This window comes from Dipteris shenzhenensis, chromosome 25 (genome assembly GCF_047967505.1).
Source record: "Dipteris shenzhenensis isolate YYH24624 ecotype China chromosome 25, Dip_SZ_1.0, whole genome shotgun sequence".
In the NCBI taxonomy this organism is placed as follows: domain Eukaryota; kingdom Viridiplantae; phylum Streptophyta; class Polypodiopsida; order Gleicheniales; family Dipteridaceae; genus Dipteris; species Dipteris shenzhenensis.
This window is the reverse complement of record NC_141620.1, coordinates 16,436,009-16,453,546: the sequence shown is the minus strand read 5'-3', so window position 1 is coordinate 16,453,546 and position 17,538 is coordinate 16,436,009. Positions and strand designations below refer to the sequence as shown.

Sequence of the window (17,538 nt, the reverse complement as noted above, 5' to 3'; positions counted from 1 at the left end):
AAAAAGTTTTCAGACTATGGCCCTTAATCTTGCATCGCCTAATTTAAAGTCTGGCTTAATCTTGCATCAGATTACACCATGGACCTTAATCTTGCCTCTCTCAAAAGGTTAGCCAACGCTCATGGATCGTTGCTAGAGAAGTCTTACATGGAGCTGCATTAAATCTAGGTTTTTAAGGGTTTTTATGAAAATTTCAAGCTACACAAGGTTGGATTGGAAAAGGAAACCCAAGACTTACAAAGGTTTTGGGATTTTGAAATCATGTCCTCTTAAGGTATAGAACAACAAATATATATTTTTGCTACTTAAGGATGATGGTGTACCTAACCATTGTGTTAGAATTTGAAAATGACTTTGATGTACCTGTACTAGAGTCTAGGGCATGTATCATGCAGTAGAAATGAGTCTGTTTTAACTTTGAGATGTTATTGGTAGATGTATGGCTTTAAATCAGTGGTTGAGGGTTGACCTACTAACTTTAGTGCTGCTAATAAATGCTATGGGTAATTTTCAATCCTTTCTTCTCATTCAATTTATCATCCAGTTAATACAGTTGGGTTTCTGTGAATTCTTTCTTTAGCTGGCAAATTTGCGAATAGTCAACTCATTGAATATGCAAAATGTTGTTCAAAAGAAGGTGTCTAAGCACATCATACATGTTTCAATTTCCATTTGGCATTGATGCTTGTCAGCTCTAACACTCGAGTATGCATTTTGTAGGCTTCTCGGAGATTTGGTCTATTTAGACATCCAATCTCTAGAAGGGAAATGCCATTGTATCACAGCCCATACGCGAGGGTTTTTTGTGAACTCAAGTACAGGAAGTATTCTGGACCCTCGTTCTGCCCATCCAATGCGAGAAGCCACAACCCTAGTGGGTCTTTTGCGACAGCTCAGTGATAAATTCTCTAAAGGTATGCATGGAAATCTAGCTTGTTTCAAGTAACATGGTAATTCAGGTTGGTTTGAATGACTAGCATAGTAGAAGCAATTAGTACTTTGGTCATATATGTAATTGAAGTCGTATAAGTAGAAATATATTGTTTTGGACTGAATGGTGGACACTTTAGTGAATATTCATAACTAGATGCTGTCTAACAGGCTGAGACATATGTATTGTGGACAGGTTTCCTCGAAGTTCTGGAGCGCAAATCCCAAGGGCACCCTTTTGAAAATGTTCCTGCACTTTTGCCTTTAAATCCTTGGCTAGGACCTTATCCTCCCCCCGGTAAGTTTCTTGACTGCTACTTGGTATGTATATGAGATCATGGCATCATATGCATTGAAATCTGATAAGGGTAATTTTTGTATTTTCAGCTCACAAAAGAGATGTTGCGAGGGCTGAAGATGCCCTGATGCTTCCATATGGTACAGAGACTGTAGGTATGCAAAGGGATTGGAATGAGGAATTGCAATCTTGCAGGGAGTTTCCACGGAAAAATTTACAGGATAGGTTCGTATTTATAGAAAAGTGTAAATTTGGTCATTATTTTGTGGTGACAATATTATGTGAGATTATGGCATTTTAATGTTTGAAATTTATGTTTTCCTGTTGAATCTGTAGACAACTAGTGTGTATTAATATAGGTGCAGACAACTAGAGTGTATTAATATAGGTGCACATTGTGATGGTTGATATCTGCGTTTTTTATTGATTTCTGTTTGGTAGCAAAAAATGGTAGTGTGTGGACAAGAGTAATGTTTTTTGAGCCCTAAACGTGTATTTGAGAGTAATAAGGGTTTTCAAGATGGCAATCCAATATGGAAGAAAGAACTGATGCTATAAGGTGGGTCAAGTGAGTCAGGTTAAGTCTGCATGAATTAGTGTCACAATGGTATAACCTATACAGTCATTAATTTGTATGACAGAGTCATCCTGCTTGACATTCCAGAAGTTCGTGAGCTGTAAAAAGCACGTTTTTTTGACATCTGGTGTATCAAATATCTGATTTTAGGATCATGCGGGATCGAGCACTGTATAAAGTGAACTGCGATTTTGTGGATGCTGCGACAAAGGGTGCAAAGGGTGTGATTGGTAGATGCATTCCTCCAATAAATCCCACTGATCCAGAACGTTTCCATATGTAAAGTTTCTTCACTTGGATTTGTTTATTTTAATGCGAAAAGCAGCTGTTGATGATTCTTGGATAGCTCTCTGTCATTTTATTTCCTGAAGAAGATCGTCAAGCAAGTGTAAGATAAACAGGGTGAGGAAGCTGAGCCTGATTATGATTGAATGATTTAAAGTTGAATGAGAGGTTTATTTTGGGCCCCAGAATGTGTTTATTGGTAAAATGATATCACCATGAGAGACTGTCTTGCCTTGTGAAAATGCAATGCCCCCACCTTAAAAACAATTGATGTATTAAACAAACCTTTATATTCCATACTCCTTGAGAGATGTAAAAGTGATTTATGATAAATGGTATAATGTAGGGAGTCAAAATGGTGCGAGGCTGGGCCAGAATAGGCTCATGTACTGTTGGATTTTGGCATTTGCAGTATACTGTCTGCTGTAGCCACCTAATACTGTTGAGAGTTGCTTTGAGAATAGATCAATTATGGAGCGGACAATTGTGGGATGGCCAGTGTGCACAACTCCAAGTTTTGAATTTGGTGACTGCCACAACCAGCTAAATGTCTGGAAAAGTAAGCTGATACACATGTTTAGTATATTGCACATTCAGTGTAAGTAGGCGTGGTGTATCTCCATAATGAGAAGCCTCAATCACACATTTACATTCTAGAGGATTGTTGGCAACTGCTTGGAACCAAACCAAGAGAAGTGTGCATCTGCTATTGCCCTGCCTTAGTTCACAGGAATGCTGAAATTGCATCAAGTGACTTGAATTTACATCTAAAGCTGGTGTCGGAGCAGAAGCATGGTAAGAAGCATTTAACTGCATCAATTCTTGTGCTTGGAGCAGTTCACAGTCAGAGTGATGAGAAACCCTTGATTGGCCCTGAAACCTTGGTAAGGACATCATAGATCTTGCCACCTGTAATTGCACTGAGCTCAGCATGGGCCTGGGATTTTCATCCGGAGAATTCACAGTGCCTTCTTCATGGATAGTTGTAACCTGTCTCTGAAAGTCTACTGTCCAATTCAAAACGATAAGTATATGGAAGCTTACATTCTGTGGTCCAGTAAACAAGATTATGTGTGATTCAAACTTGGAAGATTTTTTTAAATTAACCTCATTTTATGAAATATAAAAGAATCTTCGAAGTCATGGTTTGGAAACAAGGACAGCAAGATAAAGCTCGCCAATGTCAACTGGTGGATATCTTTAAAAAATAAGTTCCTCTGTGTCATTACTATGATGACTTCAGTCATATTGCAAAATTTTGCTGCAAATAGACAGCAGATGAAAAGAGAGGGAAAATCAAGCAAATAATCAAAGAAGAAGCTTCGCCTTTGAGTAGTCAGAGATTTTCCCTTTTATGGAGGCGGCTTTGAAAGCAATTTGGTCTAGCAGGCCAAAAAATCCTATTAGACCAGGGAGAATTGAATCCAACATGAGTCCTCGATGGGGGTGTCTATGACACCTCCTTGAAACTATTGAGGAATTAAGAAAAATATGAACAAGATGAAGCTTGAGTGTCGGGGTAAGCTCTATTCAGGTCATATCTTGTCTAGTGTGACTTATGAGTACTTGACTATGGTCCCATTGGGAGACCTAGTGTCTGTGGAACCTGTTTGATATTTGTTGCTTGCAAGCCCAGGGTTGAGATGCCACAAATGATGGTGCTTCTGATGGGGTGGTTGCTTGTAAGACTTGTGCCTAGTCTCCTACTAATCTAACATGCTTGAAAGTCAAGGTCTCAGTCTCATCTCTTGGTCACATCTTCTTATACAAAGAAGTTGTTTGTGATCTCTTGCTATTTAGGGCCGTGATCCACGGTGCGTCTCATGAGTCTAGACCTGCGTGTTGGATTTTTCTAGCCTCTACATTCACGTATCACATGTAATATTATATAGTTCTCGACTACTATCTTATTTGGACAGTAGAAACACAATTGAAAGAACTTGTAGCATATGTGAAATGTAGTAGAGGTCACCACACAAAGTATCGACAAAATAGACTTATATTAATGACTCAAGGAGGGCCGAACTCCCAACTCAGAATCGTGGACATGAGGCCTCAACCTGACCAGGTTTGTTGGCCTTACAAGACTGTAGACAACAAGCTATGGACCTTAAGACAAAAAACGACCCGAGTAGCTACTTTGACCTCGACTATGTAGTGAAAGCAAGGTATACTCTCCACACGGCTCTCATCTGTGTGATGATCCGGGCCTGTGGCCTCAAAGAAGTAGTTCACAACTGCCTTCCATGCTATGTAGGAGGAGCTTGCCACCGCTTGGGTGCGCCACGCAGGTATGACCCCCATGCATGCAACAGTTGGCAGCTTGAACCAATCCGATTGGACCAAGGCATGCAACCAATATTTCCCTTGTAGCTACGTCGTGGTTGCCAATAGCATTCCAGAGAGTATCACCCCTCCAAACCTAGGTCCCCCATGAGGGTCACACCAACACTACGTTGAGCGATTTATGGTGCAAAGAGTATGGTGCATTTTTGCTGTAGTAGTCAATGATCCTGCTCTTGCTTGTGTATCCGTGGGTGAAATCTCATAGTATCTAGGCATCTCATCAAGACATGCTCCTCCACCTCTCATGTCACAATGAATGCAGAATCTTGATGAAGTCATGTGGCTAGAATCTCTCGTCCTACCTCAATCTAGAATTGATGGAATGAGGTCATGAGCTGCCTCATGGTAATCTGTACTGCATGGGAGCTGGTAGAAAACCTGCATGCTCGCTCACGCAAGCCTACACTCTGCATGCTCGCTTATGTGTATTTCAAGAGCTGACCATATGCCTTGGTCATCAAATCGCCAACAAAGATAGTCTGGTATGTACTTCATGGAATCTTGTCCCTTGTGAATAGGTATGATGGTGTTTGTGGTCTAGGAGGTCGAGAGGCCTTTGTAAAAAGCTTCATTGAACAGCTTGGCTAGGATTGGGGCAGGCATATGCTACTCATGGGTGCTTTGAGGTCCTCCTAATCCTTGGCTTTACCATTTTGGAGCTTCTTGATGGCTTCTTTTAGACAGGTTTTGGTGAACAGCGTGGATGTTGTGGGGCGAGGGATGTCCTCAAGGTGAGGTATGCATAGGCTGGTTAGGAACATCGAGAGTGTATCCATATACATTGGCCATCGAATGGTGAACCATGAGAGTTTGGTATGTACTTACATTCATGGATTCCCGTGCCTTGTTAAAAGGTATGATGGTGAGCTGACCCAGGCCATCATATGGCCACCATGAGAGTCTAATAAGGACTTAACCCACGGTATCCCGTGTCTTTTGAATAGGTATAATGGTGTCTATGGTCTAGGAGGTCGATGTTGAAAAAATTGACAAACAGAGGGTATACGCAACGGAAGGCTACTAGAGCCCAGGAACACATTGGTGTTACATGTGGAATCGAAAACTTATTTTCTTATGTGTACTTAGCATAGATGTGCAATCAAGTAAATGGACAGTGCACAGGAGAGATCCAGAATCAACAAAACTTATATTTCCGTCCACAACGAACACAATGCAATGTCCAGCGTATCAGCCTCTAGTAGCATAGTGCTGTCTAGAATTGAACCCCTGTACATAAACAACATTTCTTCTTCTACCTTTGTGGCACGTCCAAAACGCGTGGTGTGCATGCTCCCTATGAGCTGAGGTGGGCCTTGTCGTCGTGCCCACAAACACACCTTCAAGCTGATCCTCTCGGACAGGCAACAAGTAATGCAATGCATGATCTGGTTGCTTGACCTCCTTGCTGCTCTGAAACACAGCCAATGGTGAGGTCCAAGCCCCCCCTATGATCCGTCCTCCTTGCTGCCCTGATAGTCAGCTTAGGATGAAGAAACCATTGAGCTTTGTCTGCTGTACTCAGCCTGATCTCTGCTTGTCTCCACTACTTTAAACTCCTTTCTGGAGTCGTATTTGTCCTTTTACATGTTGCTCAATTTGTTCATGAGGGTTATAGCTTGGTGGGTCTTTTGTTGCAAGAGTAGCAAGCACGGAAAGACATATCAGTTAATATGCGTGTTGGAGAGTGGTTGCTAAGTAAAGGGAAGGTCAGAGTTTGATGGTTTTTAGCCAGAACATGACACAAGACAGTCATTTGGAAAGGACAAGAAGGATGCAGATAAGCCCAAGAAAAGGGGCAAATGCCAGTACTGCAAGAAGTTAGGTTACCACAGGTTTGAGTGTCCAAAGAGGATTGCAATGGAGAATTAGAAAGAGTCTGGCATGGCAGTTGCAGATACTTCACAATGGGATGCCAGTAAGGATGAAGGTACTCTCAACTTTGTAGAGCATGATTGGGCGTTTTTCACCTCTAGGTATGTTGTGTTTTTAGAGGATGAGTTTGGGAATGTTCCTGGATTCATCTAGGTATATGATGCCTCTTGCTTACTCGTTTAGTGTTAATGAGACTTTTTAGACATGATAGTTTGAATACTATGCCAATAATTCTCCTTAACCCATTAGAGAAATTGGAGAGATCTTAGCTCACAACCATTCATGGCTTTGATCTTCGTCTTTATGAAGTTTTGTTTGTCTCGCAGACATAGTTGGATCAAAGGTATGACTAACGGTTTGAGGCATTAAGAGTCGTTAGAGGCGTTTGGTAATGTTGCTGGTGCATTAGTAAGTCAAAATTTGTAACACAAATGGCATATGGAATGCACTCTTATAGACATCTTTCTCAAATATCCTGTTCTCAAATCGATCTTAGCTACGGAGCCGATCAATGAGATCATCCATCCGAGGAAACTGATATTTGTTCTTAATCGTCAAACGATCAAGACCGTTGTCTATGCATAGACGCATACCCTGGTTTACCAACAGTACTGGTGTATCCCAAGGTGACTTGCGGAGGTATCCTTAAAGTTGCCACGCAATTTCATCTTCCTCAGTCGAACTTGTCTTGTACAACTGCCTGAACATAGACTGCACACTAGGCACAAGATCGATCCCACCGTCAGCGTTTCTCACATGAGGTAGACCCAAGGGAAGGTTGTTTGGAAACATGTATGAACTAGTCAAAGAGAATCTCATGTATTAGTTGGGCCTCTCGTGAAGTCTCATCCCAAGAGCTTTGACTAATCATGTTTGCTACCTCAGTAGTTGTATAACGGGGACGTGATTTTCTATGTGCAAGCAAACCCGTCGATGCTAAAACTCCCTAGGATTTGATGGTAGAAGTGGGTTCAATCCCTAGGTGCACCCACTAGGCCCAAATGCTAGGGCCAAGGCAAGGAATAGAGGAGTCAAAAAGTTGGGCCCAAGGGAAAACCTTGGTAAGAGGCTTGAGGATTTAATGAGCCACTTGGCAATCTCTTGTGTGCATGTGCTTGCAAGTGTTGACCTTTCTCTCTCTAGCTTGGATTTCTCTCTCTAACCTTGGACCTTGAAAGGAGTTATTTGACTACCAAATCCTTCTCCTCTCCCCCGTGAGCTTTGGCACGCACCCGAATGCAATTTTCACCTGTTGTATGGACTGCACGGCTTGCCGTATGGACTGTACATGCAATTCCTGTGAGAAAATGGAGAGTGAGAGAGAGCAAGAGAGTGAGAGCTGGAGAGCTGAAAGCTTGAGAGCTGAGTTGCAAATAGAAGAGTGTAAAGAGTACAACTGAAAGTGTGAGAGACAAGGTTTTGTCCTAGTGACAAAACCTTAATAGTCACTAACCATAGTTAGTGAACTAATTGCGGTTAGGGGGAAAAACCTCTTAAAGAGGGAAAAGTGCCCCTAACTAGCTTATTAAATTACATTGGTCACTGCTGAATTATATCTATAATTCTAACACCCCCCTGCAGTGCCAATGTCATGTACAAGGCTGATCAATCACCAAACGGATATAAGTTCAGGGCACTGCGAAATGCCTCAAACTTTTCACGTGGTAGTGCTTTGGTGAAAATATCTGCAACGTTGTCATGTGTGGACACAAAGATCATACTGATCTCTCCTGCATGCAACTTCTCTTTGACGTAGTGATAGTGAACCTCAACTTGCTTCGTGCGAGCATGAAACACTGGATTCTTTACCACTGCAATGGCACTCTGACTATCAGTGAGAATTGGAGAAGGACCCTCCAAAGACAGATGAAGATCAGCAAATAGACGTCGCAGCCAGACACATTCAACTGTTGCTGTGAAAGCTGCCCTGTACTCAGCTTCACATGATGAGGTAGCCACTGTAGATTGTTTCTTGCTCAGCCAGGAAATGCAAGATTTACCCAAAAAGAAACAATTGCCACTAGTGGACTGCCTAGTGTCATAATCACCAGCCCAATCTGAATCACTGTAGGCATGCATCTGCAAGTCACCCCCCCTGGGAAATAGCAAGCCAAAAGACTTCGTGCCCTGCAAATAACGGAAGATGCGCTTAACTGCCTGACAATGCATAGTTTTTGGGCTGTGCATGTACCTGCTCACCTGAGATACTGCGAACTGAATATCAGGTCTAGTGTTGCAGAGATATATGAGGCATCCAACAGCCTGACTGTAAAGTGTGGCATCAACTAATTCTCCTGCATCATGCATTGTGAGTTTCAGCCCCGGCTCCATGGGAGTGGCTATGGGCTTACAATCATGCATGTTAAATCTGTCCAAGAGTTTCTGCACATACTTGGACTGAGACATAACAGTGCCACGTCTCTCATGAGAGAACCAGATCCCCAAATAAAAGTGAAGCAGCCCCAAATCTGACATGTCAAAGTTGGTCTGCAAATCAGCTTTGAAATCTGCAATTTCGTCTTCATTGGACCCTGTGAGCAGTAAGTCATCGACATAAAGAAGAATGACTAAAATTTCCCCCCCATCCATCTTGATGTAGAGGGTGCTCTCAGTAGGACTATTGTGCAGCCCCTTGCTGGTCAAAAAGGCATGAATCTTGGCATACCATGCATGAGGGGCCTGTTTCAGCGCATATAAAGCTTTGTTGAGCTTGCATACTTGAAGTGCATTTGCTGTAATTTCAAAGCCTGGAGGTTGTTTGACGTACACCTCTTCCAGCAAGTCCCCATTTAAGAAGGCTGTTTTTATGTCCAACTGATGAACATTCCACTCAAAATGTGCAGCCATTGCAATAATTGATCGGATGGTGGTCATCCGGGATGTAGGAGCGAATGTCTCCTCATAATCTAGGCCCCCTTTTTCTGAGCATAGCCTTTAGCAACCAGCCTTGCCTTATATCTGTCAATGGAGCCATCTGGCTTCCGTTGACCTTGAAAACCCATCGTGTGCCAATGGCATGTTTACCCAGTGGCAAGTCTACAACATCCCAAGTCTGATTTTTTTCAATGGACTGCAACTCATCGTGCATGGCATTCATCCAATGCACATTGTCCTTTGCCTCTTCGAATGTGGCAGGCTCCTCCTCATCAAGAAGAGTACCTGCATATGCTGATTCCAATGAATTAGTACCTTCCATGTGCCTTGCTGCACTACGAGTCCTGCCAGGTAACGGAGCATCAATTTTACTCTCCCTGAGAGTCTGTAACAGCCAGTTTGGGACTGTTTTTGCTGCATGAATGTCTGCAATTTCTTGCTGCACCACCTGTTCCACTGCGTGTGGAGGGGGCAAGACATCCTGTGGCAGAACTAAAGCATCTGGAGGTGGCTGTAAATTCTGATTTGCATCAGAAATATCAGCAGGGGAACCCAAGGCAATGGGTAGCAACCCCTCAAAGACATCCTTTGAAGAAGAAGGCATTTGAAATTCAGCCTGAGTGTGAGCTGAATTTTCAGCAAATATCACATCTCTACTGACTATGATCTTGCGTGTAGCAGGATTGTAGAGATGGTACCCCTTGCTTTCTGCACTGTACCCAACAAATATGCACTTAATGGCTTTATCTGACAACTTGTGCCTAAATTCAACTGGCACATGAGCATAAGCAAGGCATCCAAAGACTCGGAAGTGATCCACTGAAGGCTTTCTCCCATTCCAGACCTCATATGGAGTTTTTGTTTTTAAAGCCTTAGTGGGAGCCCGATTCAAAATGTAATTGGCACACATCAAGCGCTCAAGCCAGAATTTGTGAGGCATGTGTTTGCTTTTCAGCATACATCTGTCCATCTCCATGAGAGTTTTATTTTTCCTCTCAACTTTGCCATTTTGCTGAGGGGTCAGCCTGACTGTGAGCTGATGCACAATACCCTTGCCTTTCAGAAAAGCATCAAATTCTGCAGACAAGTATTCCCCACCTCTATCTGTGCGCAATGTCTGTATCTTGAGTCCGGTTTCATTTTCAACCATGGCTGAAAAGTGTTTAAACACCGTGAACACTTCTGATTTGCGTTTCAGCCCAAAGACCCAAGTGAAATTGGAGTAATCATCAATAAATGTAACGAAGTAGAGATGACCACCCAACGATGGAGTCCTCATGGGACCACAGACATCACTGTGTATAAGCTGTAATTTGCGGACAGCTTTAACTGAACCATCCTTCATTTTCAACCATGGCTGAAAAGTGTTTAAACACCGTGAACACTTCTGATTTGCGTTTCAGCCCAAAGACCCAAGTGAAATTGGAGTAATCATCAATAAATGTAACGAAGTAGAGATGACCACCCAACGATGGAGTCCTCATGGGACCACAGACATCACTGTGTATAAGCTGTAATTTGCGGACAGCTTTAACTGAACCATCCTTCTTGAAGGGGAATCTATGCATCTTGCCTAAAATGCACCCTTCACGGGCATGTGGAGGAGGTATCTCAAGAGGTGGCAATGCATCAACCATGGAATGCTTCTGAAGTGTCATCAAGTTGTTGTAATGCATGTGGCCATATCGGGCATGCCATAATTCTGCATTCTGCATGGCAGCAGTAGGGGTAGAAACTGCAAGAGCATGGGCTGCTCTTTTCTCAAACAGATCAAGCTGAAAAAGCCCACGCAGCAGAGTACCAGATAATCTTAAGGCATAATCATCTTCCCTGTCTCGGACAGCACATTTGTCATCCTCAAAGATGACCTGAAATCCAGCTCTGTTAAGAGTGGACACTGAAAGAAGATTTTTGGTTATACCAGGCACATATAAGACATCTGAAAGTCTGAAAATTGAGCCATTAATGGCAGTGAGCTCAACATCTCCTGTGCCACGTACTGAATATGATGAGTTATTGGCACAAGTGACTTTCTTACCAACGGGAGGTGGATGCAAGGAAGTAAAAAGACACTTCCTAGAAGTGATGTGCTTGGATGCACCGCTGTCAAAATACCAAGTGTTCAGTGTTTCATTGACACTGAAAGGAGATGCATCCGTAGAAGAGTCATAACTGCAAGTCAAAAATGCATAAGTATCATCATTACAAGTGGCTGTACTATCCCGAGCATCTGGAACAGCCAGCCTAGAATCTGAAATGCAAGATAAAAAGGCATAATCTTGTCCAACAAAGTTGGCTGCAGCATCCCCACTGTCAGATGCATGAGGAGCTGAATCTGAAACAGCCATACCGGAGCTGTTTTTCTTCTCTTTTGCAAGCCTTTTCCTGCATTCTGCAATGTGATGACCTGGCTTTTTGCAGTAGTGACAAAAACCCTTCTTCTTGGGCTTACTTGCATCATTTTTAGCCTTTTGTGAAGGCTGTCCTGACCCACTGGAAGGCTGATTTACTGATGTCTTTGCCTATCCCTTTGTTTTTTATTTAAACTTTGAGAGCATGGCTTGTTCACCTGCACGTGAAGCCAAGTTTTTCCTGGTCTGCTCTTCCTGAAGCAGAAGTCCTATCAACTCATGAAAAGTGAGAGGATTTGCACCCCCCCTCAATGATAAGTTCAGCGAGGTATGAAAGCTGAGATAAGACTCAGGAAGAGAATTCAGAGTGGTTGTAATCATCTCTGAATCAGTAATAATTTCATCTATGTTTAACAATTGCTCTCTGAGATCCTGTAGCTTTGTGAGGTGGACTGACATGGAGTCACCCTCTTCCATATGTGTATTACTTAACTCCCTTTTCAAGAAAGATACCCTTGCATCATTCTGGGCTGCATACATGCTTTCTAAAATATCCCACGCTGCCTTGGAGGACTTACACGACCGGATATGCGGAATGATAAATCTTTTTATTGAAAGAGAGATGCATGACAAAGCAAAGGCATCTCGTGAATCCCATCTCTTCTGATCTGGAGTAGTGGCTATAGCTGCACCAACAACTTGTTCTGCAGCTGCCCCCTGTGCACGACCTCTTCCACCTCCTTGCTGAGGAGGGGTATTAGGTGCCATACTTGCTGGTCGGATCTCACCCCCATTCACATAATCCCATAAATTGCGAGAAATCAGAATATTGCGTACCATAAAACTCCAGAAGGAGTAGTTGGTACCATCCAACTTGTCTTCCTGTGAAAGACCACGGAACTGGAAGTCATTCTGATTTTGCTGGGCCATATCTGAGAAAGAGATTTAAGCAGATACAAAACTGAATTCCCTTATTGGGAATGAAATGCACAACTCCCAAAAAGCACAGCCAAGCACCGGCTGTAAATGCAACTCAGATTTCTGTACTTGCACTGTCAGAAATCTGTCCAAGCATCAAAAACTCTCCAGAATCTGCCAAAGGTGTTGCAAAACACTTCAAGAAAGGTAGTATGAACTGAAAACTCCAGAAATTGCTCTCCCAACACAAAAGCCCCAAAATAGGCCTGAAATTGCAACCTGAAAGGGGCAAATTGATTTAAAGCCCCAAATGTTGCAAGAATTGCGCTCTGTCTGCAAAAGCCCCAAATTTCACTGCAAGATTGCAGTGTAATTACAAAATCCCCAAATTTCTTCAAGAAATTGTACAGCAAAACTGAAAGCCCCAAATTTCGAGCTTGAAATTGCAACCAGAAAGGGGGAGAAGTACATAAAGCCCCAAATTTTGCAATTTCAGCAGGAAGCCCCAAATTTAAGACCAAATCTGCAATGTTTGCTCGAAGTGTAGCTCCGAAACTACAAAATGATTGCAATGTCTGCAACAAACAAAATGCTCCAAATGTACTCCCAAAAAAACTGAGCCAAACAATGGCTGTCTTCAAAATGTGCCTGCCAAAGATCACCTGCGAGTTTCTCCTGTACGGAATCAGAGATTGTACGGAGGATTACCTGTTGTACGGAAGCAGGACCAGTATGGAAGTACGGAGTACGAAGGTACGGTGCGGAGTACGAAGGATAGTATCGAGTATGGATGACTGTACGGAGTACGAACGACGGCGCCACACGTGGCACAGATCTGTACGCGGATGGCGTTGATACGTACGGGGCTGTTCGGCGATGAGTTGTACAGCCGTACAGTTGCACGGTATTCGAGTCTGCAGGTACGGAAGGTACGAATGCAGTTGGAGCAGTACAGCAAGTACGGTACGACAGGTAAGGTACTGCAGGGTACGGACGTGCAGAGACCAAGTATAGATTCTGTACAGTCGTACGGACTGTACGGGCGAGATGTAGCAGCAGGAGCGCGGGCTATAGGCTGGAGCTGAACGGGGAAGAAGCAGGGAGCGGGATCAAATGCTGTGATACCAAATGTGAGAGAATGGAGAGTGAGAGAGAGCAAGAGAGTGAGAGCTGGAGAGCTGAAAGCTTGAGAGCTGAGTTGCAAATAGAAGAGTGTAAAGAGTACAACTGAAAGTGTGAGAGATAAGGTTTTGTCCTAGTGACAAAGCCTTAGTAGTCACTAACCATAGTTAGTGAACTAACTGCCGTTAGGGGGAAAAACCTCTTAAAGAGGGAAAAGTGCCCCTAACTAGCTTATTAAATTACATCGGTCACTGCTGAATTATATCTATAATTCTAACAATTCCCTCACGCATTTCGAGGTGATTTGCTGGTACATGCAATTCCTTCATGCATTTCGAGGTGATTTGCTGGTTGTGCAGCTGTTGGCATGCATTCCCAAGAGCAATTATTGCTGTCCTCTGATCATACAGACCTGCTGCACGCATCCCGAGGCAGATTTATAGTTGTGCGATCTGTTTGCACGGAGCCCGAGGTTCACAATTGGCCGTATGGGATCAGCTGCATGCATATTTCTTGCTGGTTGTGCGGTCCATTTGCACGCACATTGATGCCCCTTGCTGGCTGTTCAGGCTCATTATTCTCCACGTGATCATTTCCCTCTCTCTATCTCTCTCCTACCTGTGATTTTCTCTATGCTGAATTCTATCTCTCTCTTTCTCCAAGCTGCCCATTTCTCTTGCTAGCCTTTGCTTTGTGGTTCTGTTGTCCTCTGGAGGTGTTCTAAGCCGGAAGAGAGTACCTGGGAGCTGGTTCGAGCTTACTTGCTACTGTTTCTACATTTGCTCGCGACAAAGGGTCAATTGTGCGCTGCTGGGGGCCTGGGTCCTGGACAGAGGATAGGTGCGAGTGCAGAGCTCGCCCCTCTTCCAAGGATAGCGGGTACGGTTGTTTTGACCCTCATTTGGTTTCCATTTTTGAAGCTTGTTGTTGCTTTTTTGTTGTTCGAAGTTCTCCCTTGACCATTCAGGTTGTGGATAGACACCTAGATACAGAGTGTGCCTAGAGGCTACATTGGTGCTAGAGAGAGTGTCGGGATTTTTTCCTGCCTTGAGGTCATTTGTACAATTTGGGATCTGTGTTGTTGCATTGTCGCCCTGAGAGGCTGGACATTGGATTGTAGGACTGCCAAACCCTCTAGACCAAGTTGGATGTCTTGTGGAATGCATTGACAGCTTTCAGCAGTGGGATTGGATGCGTTTTGAGACTCCGCGGGTCTTTAGAAACCCAGTATAGCTGCTTATGCTTGGGCACTGATGATGACATAAGTGTTGCTTTGCTTGCTAAGTATGTCTTCCTTTTGTTTTTCATTAAAGTTTTTGTTTGCCTCTTTTTTCTTCTCTTTCATTTTCTCTTTTATTTTCTGTGTTGATTTTTGGTCTTTAGAACAACAAAAAATTTAAATTTGTATGATTGGACATATTCTAGTCTTACAAAGGTACATTGGATGCCTTTTGAAGCCAAGAATTGGCTTGGACAGTGGAACTGCTAGTGAAGCAGAGTGCAAGGGGTGAGCCCTTGTTGTAAAAGTATTTTCCATTGATAGAAGAATTAAATAAGTATCGAAAGGGGCACCAAAGCATTTGGGGCTAATTTGCATCTCTTGTATTTGGTTACTGAGCAAGGGCATTCAAGCTCCCTTTCAATGCGTTAAAAGTTGGTTTTTTAGTGATATTTAACTAATGGAAGTGGCTGGAAATCATGCATTGTGGCTGTGAATAGTGTGGAAGTCAAGTTAGTTATGGTTTGCTGCCCTTTAGCTTGCTAGAGGTCGGTTCCAATAGCCAATGCATAAGGTTCAGTGGACTGATTTACATCATGAATATATCGAGCAGCGGGTACTCCAACTGCACGCTGCTCACCCCGCGTTAACTCATCAACATGGGCAGCCAAATCCATGGCTGAAGTATTATCATGAGTAAAATAGCTAGTTGTAATCTTATCCTATTTGCTGTTTTTCCGGATAGCAAACTTATCTTCAACATTAGTGCAACTGAGACATGCCTTGTAGGTGTGTTTTACAAAAAACTAAAGTTAAATTATCATCAAGATGCAATTCAGGTTTCTCTACACACCAGAAAGAATCATAGTCACTAGATGGCAAAGTAAGTTTCCAAAGAAGAACAAAAATATTGATCATTTGATTCATGTAATTTTAAAATCAAGTTGAGAGGCCATCGTCAACATAGATCCACGTAGATCTCCTTAAGGTGCAAACAACTTCTTATCAACTTGAAATTGTATTACATACTTTCTATAGTCAATACTTATGGTTTTCAATCTTATGAGTGACTATCGTGGGATTGAAACTGCACTATGTTGTGTTTTTAGAGGATGAGTTTGGGAATGTTCTTGGATTCATCTAGGTATACATAAATACTTAATAAGGGTTCTTGGCAAAGAACCACTCCACAATAACATGAAAAGACATATCTTTCAAGTAATCTTGAATATGTACCCGAAGATCTGAAACCAACTCTCCTTAAGATTTAGTGGCTCCATGCGCGAGATTAATGATGTAGCGATGGCTACTCGGAATTGTGGAGGTGCTAGGATTTTATACAAGAGAATCATCAATAAAATTCAGAGTACTACCATTGTTAAACAACATGTAAACTAAATGGCCCTTGGCATATCCTACCATACGGATTAAATCATGGGGTTCAAACACATTGGCATTAAAGTGGCTTTTCTCACAATTTAGATAAAAAGAAAAGACTTCAAGGCGAGCAATGTGACAAGGATTTTTTCATAGCGGTTCAAAGGGCATGTGGCTTGGCTTGCGATACTTGAAGTAGAGGCCTTTGGATCAAGCTTCCTCCTGTGTGGAGAATCAGTGCGGGGCTTCTTCGCAAGAGGCCCCAACATCTGTTTGTTGTAGTTAGCCTTTTCAAGCTTGGAGTTATAATTGCCAGCTCGACTGTTCTTTCGGTTGTTTTTTCTTTTAGGCTTGTCATTTTGTGTGGCCGATGAAGATCCGGTTTTTGATTGTCTATTTTCGTAGATCTTTGCAAAGTGGATAGCATCTTCAGGTGTCTGCGACTTGTTCCTTCGGATTCGTATTGATAATCCTTAGGTAAATTGTTCACAAAGAACCAATGCAATGTTCATTGTTTTTACGTCGGAACTTTGCAGTAATATCTTTGAAGTCCTGGAGGCATGACTTCCATGACTTGTACCCTTTGGTAGATTTCGAAGCTTTTGAAAATTATCATACTCATTAGGTTCCTGTTGAAACTTTTGTGAATGCTTCACAAAATTCAGTCCAAGCTTGGGAGTAGAAGGCTTTGCCTTCAACTCTTGACTTTCGCCACCACGTGAAAGCCTTCCCTTGTAGAGACATCTCAACAAGGGCTGGACATACATTGTCAGGATAGTCAATGATGGCGAATTAAGCTTTCCACCTGTTTAAACAGAAGCACACATACTCTGGAGTTGCCTTTTTCTTCTCACCTGTGTTTCGGGAGAAAAGTAGGGCATAACATAGTGTTTCTTATGGGCCTCTTGAGTTTCTTGCAAGACTAACAGTTGCTATTGTGTACTTTGTATTTGATCAAACAACATCAATCTGGACCTCCTTTTAGAACGTTCTCTTTTTTTAGAACCTTTCCCCTCCTTTTAGAACTTTTTCTAAAAGGGTTAGTTTTCTTGAAAAGTACTTTTCTCTTTCAAACTTTGCTGTGCAAAAAGTAAAGCAAAGAACTTTAGTTGTAAAGGTATACTTTCACAAAGTACACCTACATGCACGCATGCATGTGTATACTTGTCCACTTTAGAACCCATGTGGCAGTCCAACTTTAGTTTGCATGTCTTTTACGCATGCATGCTAGGAACCCAGGATCTCCTCTACCTCGTGCTAACTTGCAGGCATAAACCAACATCAGAATAGAAACATAGGGACATGTGTGTATCGACTAGTTAGTCACCACCAAAGCATAGATCCCTTAGGATCACCCCCGAGTTAGAGG

General features: G+C 42.7%; 1 protein-coding gene across 1 annotated transcript in view; it reads left to right on the top strand.

Moving 5' to 3' along the window:
• NOXY38 (tetratricopeptide repeat (TPR)-containing protein) overlaps positions 1-17,538 on the top strand; it is a 43,601-nt gene that overhangs the window by 14,552 nt on the left and 11,511 nt on the right. Inside the window, exons 7-10 of the mRNA XM_087396876.1 lie at positions 721-914; positions 1,127-1,228; positions 1,318-1,453; positions 1,956-2,084. Coding sequence (XP_087253002.1) covers positions 721-914; positions 1,127-1,228; positions 1,318-1,453; positions 1,956-2,084 — 561 coding nt within the window. The remainder of the gene's footprint in view (positions 1-720; positions 915-1,126; positions 1,229-1,317; positions 1,454-1,955; positions 2,085-17,538) is intronic.